We start from the raw sequence: 13458 nt of genomic DNA, 5'->3' as shown, positions 1-13458 counted from the left end.
GGTTGGGTAACTGGATGAAAAAGGTGAAGGTATTGAGAAATACAAATTGGTAGTTACAAAATAGTCATGGGGATGTAAACTACAGCAAAGGAAATATACTCAATAATATTGTAATAACTATGTATGGCACTAGTTGGGTACTGAAAATGTCAGGGGGAACACTTTGTAAAGCACATGATTGTCTAACCACTATGCTGTACACCTGAAACTAATGCAAAATAATATTGAATGTAAACTATAATCTTAAAAAAATTAATTAAAAAAATTTTTAAAGTGAAAATTTTGGTTTTCATAATGCTGAACATCTGGATATTTGCAAAATATGTTGAACAAAAACATGGGGATCCAGCCAACTTATCAATTTTATTCTCAATGATTTGACATTTTTAGATATATTTAGTAATTTGTATATTGGTATTAAGTGGGCAAAGAACAGATCAGGAAAGAATACAACAAAGGATATCTACTCGTTGCATGAATTAGCAATGTTTTCAATTTTACTCTCCCACTTTTATTTGCTGCTATAGAAAGTGAGAAAAGTTGTGATGACAATTGATAACATCGCTAACTTATTCGAAGAGTACAGAACAGGAAAAGAGTTGAGGGTATATTCAATGTTATTCACATTTTCCAGTTAGACTTGAGTTTGATAGCTTGAGTATGTTACTACTTTTTTTTGTTTGCTTAATTCAGTTAACTTCTTGAAAACATTTATCAATCATACTTGTCTGTCAGAAAAAGATGGAACAAACTTTGAAAGAATTCACATTTCTGGCATCTTCAAAGTCAAAGTGACAATTGTTTTCAATAAAAAATTGAGCAGCCCAGTGTTTTACAGTGTTGGATTTCTTGTAAAAGTCAGTAAGGCAGTTGTTCCAATTCAAAAGGTTTAGCACCATCATTTAATAGGGTGTGTTGAGCTCCTTAATGTCTTTTACTTATTGGAAATTACCAAATATGTGCCATCTGAGAATACTTGGACCCAGTCACCTCTGTTTCTGAAGGAGAAAATGTCCAGTTCTGAAATAAATAAGTCATGGAGATGTAATGTGAAGCACAGGGAATATAGTCAATAATATTGTAATAACTTTGTATGGTGACAGATGGTAACTAGACTTATTGTGGGGATCGTTTTATAATGTGTATATATATGGAGTCACTATGTACACCTAAAACTATAGGATATTGTATATCAATTACACATCAATAAAAAAATATCCAAGAGGGCAGTAAATGCATCAAAAATCACTGCTGAGAGGCAGAATAAAAAGCTTTCTCTCCTTTAATGAAACTCTTTTTCCTTTTAATTTCATTTTTATTATTTATAAAATTAAAAATTTGAACTGAAACACTCTGCACTTCTCATGTTCCACAGTCACCACACAATATGCTAAATGTTGCATAAAGTGTTTCTAACATGCCTTAGTGCCAAGCATTAAATATGCCTGTAACATTTTTTCCTTTATAACTTGAGGATTTTCCAAATTCTGAGTGAACACAGCATCATCACCCCAAAGATGCCTTAAGACTTCCTGGCCTAGCCACAATTGAAGATTAAATAGCTATTATATAGCTGTAAAAATTCCTTGTGGACCGTGTTTATGTCTCAGATTAATCTAAAGAGTTATTTCTCTCCATTCCACAGCTGACAAGATATGAGACAAGAGACTTACATAGATATATTTTAGGTGTACAATATATATAGACTCTCTTAGTTTCTAGGCCCTTACAAATTTCTCATCATTCTGAAAATTTCTACAAAATTGTCTGTCTTCTTTGTTATAGACAATAAACTTTTTTTTTTTTCACAAAACTCTCAAATATATAAGTTGGATTTACATCAAAATTGAAAGCTTTTGTTCTTCATAAGATAGTGTTGAAATATGAAAAGTCAAACTGCAGACTAGGAGAATATGTTTGCAAATCGCACATCTGATAAAAGACTTGTAGACAGAACATATAAAGACCTTTCAAAACTCAATAATAAAAAATAATCCAATTAAAATGTGGGCACAAATTTTAAAAGGCAGGTTAAAGAAGCCTTATAGTTACCAAATAATACTTGGAGAAATAATTGTCATTAGCAATTATAGCAATGCAAATTAAAATTCCAATGTGATAGTCTTACACACCTATTAGAATATTTAAATAAATACATATAAATGCAAATAATGTCAAATGCCACCAGCGATCTGCTGCAATCTTAATTCTCATACACTACTGGTGATAATCTGAAAAGGGACAGCCATTTGAGAAAACAGTTCTTAGTTAGCTAAATGTTAACATACCACACTGCTCAGTAATCTCACTTCTAGGTATTGTACCCAAGTGAAATCAGAACATTTTCCCAGAAAAATCGTATTAGAACATTTGTGGTTGTTTCATTTGTAATTGCCTAAAAGTAGGGCAACCAAAATGTTCTTCAACTACTGAATGGCTGAAAACAAACAAAACAAAACAGTGGTACATCCACACAAATGGAGTACTACTCAGCAAAAAAAAAAAGGAGCGAAGTACAGATAAACACAGCAGAATGGAGGGATCTCTAATGCATTATGCCAAGTGAAAGAAACCAGACGCAAAATCCTGTATAATTCATTTATATATCATTCTCAAAGAGGCAAAACTATAGGAAAGAAGCCAAATCAGTGGACACTGGTACTGAAATGAGGTGGAAGGGGATTGACCACTGTATTAATTGCCTACTGCTTCATAACACTAGTGGCAAACCTCAGAGTTTCTGTGGGTCAGAAATCTGGGTACAGTTTACATGAGTGCTTCTGGCTCAGGGCTTTCATGAGGTTGTAGTTAAGCAGTTAAGCTGTCTGGTGACTGCAGTGTTATCTGAAGGCTCAACTGCAGGAGGATCTGCTCCAAATTCACTTACACAGTTGTTGGCAGGATTCAGTTCCATGTGGAATTTGGACTAAGGAGTTTAGTTCCTTGCTAGCTGGTTAGTTTAGGGCATTCCTAGTTCCTTGCTATACATGCTTCTCTGAAGGTCAGCACACAACATGGCAGTGACTTTCCTCAGACAGAGTTTGTGGGAGTGTAAGAGAAAGCACCCAAGACATCAAGATATAGGCCACTGTCTTTTTACAGCCTAAGACGAAGAATGTCATCCCATCGGCTTTGCCAAAACTATATTTAGTAGATGGGAGTTATTAAATCTCGCTCATGCAAGGGGAGGGATTAAACAAGAGGATGAATACTGGTGGACTGGGAATTATTGGGGACCATCTTAGAGGCTGCCTCCCATAGGCAACCCTCTGGACCCCAGTGATTTATATTTCTCCCACATTCAAAACATATTCACCTCTTCCAAGGTCCTGAGAATTTTATCCCATTATAATGTCCCTTCAAAGTCCAGAATCTTATCATCTGGAATCAGGGGGCCATGTTAGAGTCAGCCTGCCACTGACTCGGGGTGGAATGGGGAACTTCTTGGGGGTGATCAAAGCTGTTTTGTATCTTTTTTGTGACAGTGATTACACAGCTATATTTGTTTGGTAAAAACTCATAGAACTGAATACTACAAAGGAAGGGTTTCATTATATGTAAGGTATACCTTAATTTTTAAAACTATAAAAAAGGTAAACTCAAGAGTATAACATACACACAAACACACATAATACATTAAATTTTGGGCAAACAAGTTGAATGATTGGTCAATGTATTAATAAAATATATTTTTACAAATCTACATTTTGGCACTGGAAAACAGTATAATTGTTTCTATTTATATCACTGAAAAGCCATAATAATATACCATATACATGTATCAATAATTTGCTTATAGGAAAATTGTTATTGACTATAACTTTTAATTATATTCTTTTATAGAAAAAAGTTTATTGTGATAATATTATTTTTCACTTTAATATTTGTTTTTATTCCTTAGATCAGACAATTAATTCATCAATTCAACAATTAGGGAAGATGAACATTTTTGCAAATGCACTATTAACCTTTTCTGATTTTATTTACAAAAGAACTATTGGAATTATTTTCCATAAGTTATATTTTATAACCATTTTTATTTACTTCAAGTCAGCTGAATATAGACTGTGAAAAAAATCCCATATTCTTGTTTTCCCCAATTCTGCAAAGTGACAGAGGTAAGGCAATAAGATCCAGTTACTGTACCTTGTTTACACAGCTGTACTTCATTGAATGAAGGCTTGTGTTACACACAGTTTGTGATAGGAAGTAAATGCTTTTAAAACAACTAAAGAGACAGGTCTTTGACCTCCACCTTTGTGGATTCTTTGTTCCGCCATTTAGCTTCTGTGGAGGTTATAAGGAAGTAGTCTCAATATATCTTATCACTGTCTAATTTAACCCCATCTGATTATTTTATCCCCTTGTGAACTCATAACATGGATGCATTATGATGAATTTTTAAACAAATCCTGAAAGGGCCAACAAAATGGTCAATGATTGTATTTGTAATGAAGCTTGTAAGTCATGGATTCTGAAATGTTCAGTAATGGGTGTGTTCTAGAGAGAAAATGCTGTTTAGATTGCTTGAGGGCCTCAATCTGTAAGAAGTTTTGAAAGACAGGAGATTTGTCAAATCTATTACCTCTTAATAAACTTCCACCTAACATCTGAAGTTATCAAGTGCCACAGGGTTCTTTGTATATCTCTTATTTGTAGCTCTATAAGCTAGCCAATAAACCAGAGATTTAGGTTCTAGGTTATTTTAAGGATTATGCCTAGAAATTTAGGGGTCATTATGGTGAGGTAGTTTGTATTTGTGTAAGAAGAATTTCCTTAATTGCTTGGGTAAAAACACAGAGTCATTACTATATATAATTAAAATGTCAACCAGTAAGCATCCAAGTTACATATAAACTGATGGTTTATAAAAATACTTGCAAATACATGACTTTAATAGAAATTATTTCTGATAGGTTTATTGATTCATAATCTTGTTCATAATGTTCTCATTCTCACAGAATTAAGCCTTTCTTATATCTCTGAGCTATCATTTGTTTACCAGAACTCTTTTGCCAATTTTGTTTGGTAACTCCCTACACAGGTTGTCCAGAGAGCTTTTATTTCCTAAATGAATGGCCATAAAGCCCACCCAGATTAAATATATATGTATATATAATACATGTACTTATAATATATATAATGTGTGCATATATTTTATTTAACTTAATTTTTATTGTTGACATTATTGCAGATGTCCCCATTTCTCTCTCCTTTGCTCACCTCCACCCAGCCCCTGCCCCCCGGCCATCACCACACTCTTGTCTGTGTCTGTGGGTTATGCCTAAATGTTCTTTGGCTAATCCCTTCACCTTTCATCGGTTCCCCCCTCACCCCTCCTCTCTAACAGCTGTCTGTCTGTTCCATGGATCCATGTGCCTGTTTCTATTTTGTTCATCATTTTATTTTGTTCATTAGATTCCACATATAAATGAGATCACATGGTATTTGTCTTTCTCTGATTGGCTTATTTCACTATGTCTATAATTTTTATAAAAACCTCTAACAAATTATTCTGCCACGTGCCATTATTTTAAATATTACTGTATGATAACTACAAAGAAAATTAATCCCAACTTTTCACTGTTAGGCTCACTGTTCAGTTGCCATGAATCCAAGCCTCAGAGATTTAATTATAATCTACACTGACAGACATACAATGACCAATCATATCACATGGTGAATTCTATCTCCTATATTTGTAGCAAAGGACTAAATATGTTAGCTTAGCTAAGAACATAATTTTTAAACATTGAATATAATATAGTAAAGCATTTTGATCTGTAATTCTGGTAGGAAATGAAAAATATGGACAGAATTAAAAATGTGGGCCTGTTCTCTCCTATGCCATCTACTTAGGGGCTCATTATAGTAGCATGTTTGTTGTAGAAAAACAAGCAACTATCTTTTGGGGGCATATATGAATTTCAGTGCATTATGAGGGCAGTTTGTATAATGCTTGATGAAAATAAACAACTTATATTTCCTTTTTTATTATGAGGAAAAACAGCAACGATGCGGGACAGTTTTAAAAATGGCATAGGGTTTTGGTAAGACATGAAAAGAACTACATGTAACTATTAGCTAATATATTTCTGTAAATAAAAATGAAACCTGAAACCCAAGGAACAAATATTATTCTGCTTTGCCTCTTATGTGTCAATAGATAGACTTCGAGATTTCTGAAAACTCCATCAGGAAAGAATATTATGAAATGTCTTATTCCAAAATTTATGCAGCAACTTCTCCCATCAGAGTATTCTTCTTTAATTAGAAATATGTTATCACATACTGAAAAATCATCACTATTCATTGACTGTTGTTACAACATTACCAGTTAGCTTTTATGATCTGTCATATTGTAATATGTTAGCAAAGCGTAAATTTTGGAAGTCGTTTCAGCTTGCTGGAGGCATTTAATTATATCATATACACTATACATATTTATTGGCTATGTTTCAATTTTTTATTTGTTTGTAATTTATACCCTCCCTGCTTCCAAAAGTGATTTGAGGCAGCTTATTTTAATTATAATTACATTGGCGAGCTTTCGCAGAGATGTTCCAGATTTTCTTCCTCACTCACCAGAGCAGCGCACATAACTGAAAATGGAAGTTGCTTTGTAGTTATTCTCATGGCTCGTTTCAAATTATGTGTTTTGCAGAGGTTAATATTATGTGGGCTGCGCACCAAACACACCACAGCTCTGAAGACTATAACTTATCCACGGCACTGCGGCAATCTGTCTTCCAAATATATACTTCCTGGGTAAGTTGTATGAAATTGAATAAATGTGATAATATAATTCATTTTTAAAACGTCTCAGCTGTTTCTATTTCCTATGAGTAAACTAATAAGGTGTTTTTGCTAAAATCCTTCTTTCTCCTCTGTAAGGACAGACACTAAAATGAAGCAAGTGGTGGTTTCCAAGGATAGTCTTTTATTTAACCGAAAAAACTCACCCGAGGTATAGAGCAAAGTGAGAAAGTGGCCGTCTGTTTTTTATTTATTATTAACTAAGGGAAGTGATAGATAGACAATGTATCTCAATTCAAATATACGCAAGCAAATATTTTATTAGAAATTTTTAAAAGCAGTTTTTTTGTTTTTGTTTTTAAATCAGTTCCCATTTTTGAATGCCCAAGGAAAATCTACTTAAACCCTTTGCTTTTTATCTACATATCAGAGCAGTTAGGGTGATGCTCAATAAAAAGTCTGGCTCTACAATATTTTCACACAAGGGAATGACAAAACTAGCGAACCCCACCAACAGCCCCTAGCTCTAAGGTTCTTCTGACTCACTGGGCAGAACTGATCTCTTGGTAGCAGCCCTCATCCTGGATTGTCTCTCTTTAGCTTTTTTTAACCATCTCAAATACTGCTGCTGAAATGCACGTTGAGCTAGAAAGTCAGAGCTGTCGATGTCTAAGTGCGTTCATCAATAAGCTCTTTGCTAACTATAAATTGTAATGATCAAACATTTGTATGGCTCTTTGTAGTTTCTAAGGTACTCCTCTTACATACCATTTATTGAGTACTTTCCATGTGCTGGACAATCTTCTAAGACCTCTTCACATATTGACTCATTTGATATTCATGACTTTAAGATACAGATACTACTATAGCTCCCATTTATAGTGATGGAACTGAGTCCATAGTTTAGTCACAAAACTAGTAAAGGGAGGAGTAGACTTTGAGCTCCTTGAACCTGGCTGGCTTCAGGGTCCCAGATCTTTACCTGTACACTGTATCCACTTCTATGCACCTCTGTATTGTTTTTCACTTATGTTATCTCACTGGATCCTCACAAATAGGCCCATGCCATGCTAGAGCAAGTGTTACTAATGTCAGGGAGCCGAAGATCAGTGAGGTTAATTCTGCAGCTAGTCAGTGATAAAGTCCCATATGTGAAACCAGATGCCTCATAACCGATAGAAAAATATACTTATTGGCAGAGTAGGCAAAACAAATCTATAAGGCAGGATGATACTAATACATTGGCTGAAATGAATATGAAAAGAAATCTACCCCTCTCCCAATATCATACACCTGTGTTACAGATGTATTGATTTCCTAGGGCTGCAAAGGAACACAAAGGAATAACAAAGGAACACAAACTGAGCTGCTTACAACAGAAATGTATTGTCTCACGGTTCTGAAGGTCTGAAGTCTGAAATCAAAGTAGCCGCAGGGCCATGATCCCTCTGAAGTCTTTAGGAAAGTTGCTGTTCTAGTACCCTCCCTGGCTTCTGAGAATTCCTTGGCTTTGGGGAGCATAACTCCAGTCTTCACATGACCGTCTCCCTGTGTCTGTGTCCAAATTACTCTTGATTTTAGAAGGACACCAGTCATAACTGGATTAGGAGCCCGCCCTACCCCATTAATACCACATCATAACTAATTACCTCCACAATGACCCTATTTCCAGATAAGATCACATTAGATTTTGAAGTATTAAGGGATAGGATTTCAGCACACGAATTTGTGAGGTGCAGTTTAACCTATAACACAGCTCTAAGCAATATAGATGGAAAAGAAGGAATATATATATATATATACACACACACACACACACACACACATTTTTCCATCTCCTATAGCATGTGCTGAAAACTCTGGATGATTAAAGGGTAGAAAAATATTCTGCCTATTTCACTGCTGCATAGGTCAAGACTGGTCTAGAAATCCAATGAATGGAGCAAAGAACAGGCCCCTGATGGAAAGAAGGGATACTGCCCACCCTTCCTTCCTAAGAAAAGCAGCATTAATACAAAGTTTTTTTATCCTGTACAAAATTGGCTGAATTTCAGACTGATTAAAATAATAATCTCAAAAATCTTTATTCTCTCCTGACTTGTATACTGGGTGTCCCCAAAAAATGTATACACACTTTAAGAGGCTGATAGCTCAATTGATGTTACTTTTCAGATTTAACCCATTGGAATTAATAATTATTCAAAGTATGTATACATTTTATTGGAACACCATATATTTCTCTTTGCATGAGGGTAACTCAGACCTCTGATAGTTGCATTTTGGGGAGGAAGGCCTCCATGACAATGCAGCTGTATTCCAAGTTGCTCCAGAGAAATCAGTGCAGTTAGTGAATTAATCATCTGAGCAATCATCAAAGGAACACTTTATCAGAGCCTAATAGATTTCAGAACTAAAAGAAATCTTGGAGAAACTATATTTAAATCACCCATTTTGAAAGCTACAATAGAATCTCAGAGGAGCCCACTCTGTCATACAGTATTGAACATTGATGGTTGGCCCTGAGTTTGGAGAGCTCACTACCAGTTTATGGCAATCTTTATCTCGGTTCGCTTGTGTCTTCCCCCCTATTCAGTCAGTGCATCCAAAGTTACAGATTAGAGAAAATTGAAGTGAAATGCAGGTTCACACCTATCTATTGCAGGAATAAATTCCCATTGCAACTTCATGTCAAGTCACCAAGGACTCAGGGAAATATGCTGGTTAAAGAAATGAGCATTGGGAATGCATCACAAGCTGTTAATTTGGGGGTGGGGGTGGGGACAGGAATGGAATTCTGAGGACTTGCAGTGTGGGAAGTGAAGGTCCAGATTGTAAACCAGCATGAATTCTTTTCTAGTAACTGTAGGTCTGTTTGAAGATAACATAGGAGGTTCATGGGTCTGTGATAGTTAATAGTCTGTGATAGGTCTTTCTAGACATTAAAGTCAAAGAGCAATAATCAGGTCTCTTTATTTTCTTTGACTCTCTTGAAAGACTCTTTTCATCCAATACTCCTACATAAGGCATGTAATTTGGTAGTTACTAAGGTAACAGTGTATTTTAGAATAAATAAAAAATGGGTCATGTCATTGAAGATAAAATTGATTTCTGAAATGGAAAGCAAAATTTAAGCTCAGAGGACTTGTCTTTGATAGTACTATGAAAATTAGGGTGGCAGACCTGTCATTTAAACGAGTGAAACATAAGAATTCAACTTTAAGAATTTCTAGTCATACTTTCTGCGTTTTTAATTTTTTAATCCTCTCCTGAGGATATGTTTTTATTGATTTTAGAGAGATGTGAAGGGAGAGGGAGGAGAGAGAGAAAGAGAGAGAGAGAGAGAAAGAGAGAGAAACATCGACGTGAGAGAGAAACATTGATCAGTTGCCTCCTTTACACACCCCTGGTATGTGCCCTGACTGGGAATCAAACCCATGACCCACACCATCCAGGGCCTTTATACATTTTTTTAAAGCTACTTTTCCGCTTAGATTTAACATTACTTATCCAAAAAGAGCTGCAATTTTTAAGTGAGTACCATTTTAAGTGAGGCTTATTTATTGGTTTTGCATGCTACTTCGATCTTTTATTACACATCTTAATTAATACAATGCCTTAAACATGATAGTCTCTCCACTTTGCAAATAATAAAATACGTCTAGACCGATGGATATTGTGTAATATATAACAGTGTAGGGATTAACATTTTGTTTTCTGCCAACTTTATAATAAAATACCTGAATGCTGCAGTTGTATATTGAAAACATAGCTACAGAAGTGCTTGAAAAATAAAAGAATGGGAAATGTCAGAGGAATACAGGAGCCAACTTGAAAGAGCTCCCAATGGCCAAAATCTGGAACAATTTGAACAATGAAATATATAACATACTGCGGAGTTATAAACCAAAGCGTAAAATAAATATCTTTGAAATTGATATACCATACTGATATAGATAAATGATTGAATAAATAAATGCGGACAAATAAATGGGAGACAAATTCCCTTAAAGAATTAGAAACAATATATTTAGATACTGTCCCCCTCTAGGAAATGGAGCTTAGTGCCTCCCTATCCCTGACTTTTGAGTATGGCCTATGCTTAGTAAGTCCTTTAGTAAAAAAGATTATGGAAAAAGGCCAGAGGGTGGGATGGGGTGGGAGGGTAACTTCAGAGTGGAGAAACTTGGCAAACACAATCTCAGATCAAAGTTATCCTCGAAAATGTCTTGTTGGTGGCATGCACCCTTTGCAAAAATGTGATAAGAATGTCCTCTTAATAGCATATATTGTTTGATAACATATATTGAGAAGGACCTTTCACCCCTGTGGTCTTTGTCACCAAAACCCCAACCCCAGTCTAACCAAAGAAAAGACAAGTGTCCAACCCAAACTGAGGGACATTCTACAAAATACCTAACCAGTACTCCTCAAAAGTATAAAGTTCAGAAAATATAAGTATCGTCTGGGAAACTGTCACTGATTGGAAGAGGCTGTAAGATATGGAGACTAAATGTAATGTTGCACCCTGGATGAAATACTAAAACAGAAAAAGAACAGTAGAAAAACAAACAAACAAACTACTAGTGAAATCTAAGTAAGGTGTGGAGCTTAGTAGCATTTAGTTGCTAATAATGTACCAATGTTGGTTTCTTAGTCTATAGATCACAATACCTTGATACTCGCTGTGATCTCCGCCTGGAAAATTATTTCCCCTTTACCTCTAATGGTTACAGCCTTCAAAATTCAAATCATTCCTCTCTTACAGATGCTTTCCTAACTTTGCCCAGGTTGATTTTGTTTGTTCCTTTGTTCAGTAAAATCCTTGATTATCTCAATTATAGTACTTATTACTTTCTACCATACCTTTCATGCCAGCCTGTAAACTTTAAAAGAGGCTGTTTTTCATGGCTATATACTTTGTCTATGCAAAGTGCCTGATATAGTCAGTGTGTCATAAATGTACATCACATGAATACATGAAATAAAGGTTTATAGTTGTCAAAAATCAATTTGTCAAAGGAAATATCTTGCTAAGTTAACTAGGTGTAAGACCAATGTGAAACTTATAATGGCACAAGGTATAAAATAATTCAAATCTGTTATTCATTTAAATATTTTTTATTTAATGGATCCTCCAAAAATTAGAGCATTGGTGAAATACTTATGTTAAAATAAGTATATTTTACCGTATTTGTCATATATGAAACTATTGAATGGGAAATAGCAAGCTATCTACATTCAGTGAGCTGAGTATTTCTCTTAAAAACATAGGAAATTAATGATAAATGAATTAGTTTAAATAGCTAATTTTTAAATAAGTAATTTTTAAATGAGTAATTTTTTTTAGCTCTGTAGTATCTCTTAATCATTAAAGTAGTTTTGTTTTCAAGGTTGAAATTATAATGAACATAGTAAAATATGTTTATAGTATATTTAAAATCTAATAAGAGGTAAATTTTAATCACCATCAGAGGAAAGAAATATAGTTATAACATCAATGAATGAAAACCTTTATTAAAACTGTTATTACTATAAATTAGAGAATATGTAAATATATAATAATATTTTTAAACATAATTTTTAAAATATATTAATTACATTTGGAAACAGTAGTTAGCAATTCACTAAGAGTAAAGAAACCTGGATCACAGCTGTAGCCTAGTTATTACCTAGCTTTGCCACTCTGAACCAATCAATTAATGTTTCAATCCCAGTGATTTTGTACATGAAATGGGACAATTAATATTTGCTCTGCCTTGTCAAATTGTTATTTTGAAGATCACCTTAAGTAATGAGTTTGGAAATTCTTTGAACTATATCAAATATGATTCACATGTATAATATTGTTTTTATATTACATATAAGACTGCAGAGAAACCTTTAGTGAAATCTCAGATCTTTTTATTACATCATACTTCCTGCCAAACTACATAACCAAAGACTATTTTTCAATATGCGGGAGTTGGAGTTACATAAAGACAAATGTGAACAAATAAAGACACAAGAAACTAACAACTTTGATGTAATGCAGTCAAATGCACTAGGGATAAAATTCTCATAACTCTTATGTTACAGAAGGAAAGCATGCCTTGAGCCCCCCATGAAGTAAAGAAACATAACTTCTCTAAGAACCTTCCCTCAGAACTCCAAGGCATGCCTTCGCCTCCTTCAACTACCATTCAGAGACAGTAAGACAAAGTTTATGATCACATATTAAATAAATGAAGCTCTAAGCCAGTTTGTGTATTGACCAGTTCCAAAGCCCTGATTCTAGCATGCGTCTCAAAGATGGAATTATTCTGTAGCTTACCAAGAAATTTTGAAGTTTGGTAAAAATTAAATTATTCTCTGATTTTCCATGTTTTTCGAAATCTGATAGTCATTTGTAATCTTTATAATGAAGGCTAAATAAGGGGAATCATCGTGAAGAGCTCTACATAAAACAGCACCATCTTATTGTCACTTTGAAACAAAGTACAACTGGCTGAAATATTCAACTCCTTTTACATGTTCTCATTCTTATTTTGAGAAATGCATGTGGTCATTTTTTTTTTGCTTATACAATCTTGACTGGTGGAGTCAGTCATGGTGGCAGAGGTTGAGTATATAGTGAGAAGACATGAGCTTCTCTTTGTAAGGTGATTGCTTTCCTTGGAGGGATTCAAGCAAGTCAACAGACTTGTAATACAAGTTATTAAGGTT

The 13458-nt window shown here is 34.5% G+C and overlaps 1 protein-coding gene across 1 annotated transcript in view; it reads left to right on the top strand.

Moving 5' to 3' along the window:
- AGMO (alkylglycerol monooxygenase) overlaps window positions 1-13458 on the top strand; it is a 266690-nt gene that overhangs the window by 86387 nt on the left and 166845 nt on the right. The window contains exon 4 of the mRNA XM_081147091.1: window positions 6665-6768. Coding sequence (XP_081003217.1) covers window positions 6665-6768 — 104 coding nt within the window. The remainder of the gene's footprint in view (window positions 1-6664; window positions 6769-13458) is intronic.

This window comes from Miniopterus schreibersii, assembly GCF_964146895.1.
Source record: "Miniopterus schreibersii genome assembly, chromosome: 9".
NCBI classification, from domain to species: Eukaryota; Metazoa; Chordata; class Mammalia; order Chiroptera; family Miniopteridae; genus Miniopterus; species Miniopterus schreibersii.
This window is presented reverse-complemented; position numbering and strand designations above follow the sequence as displayed.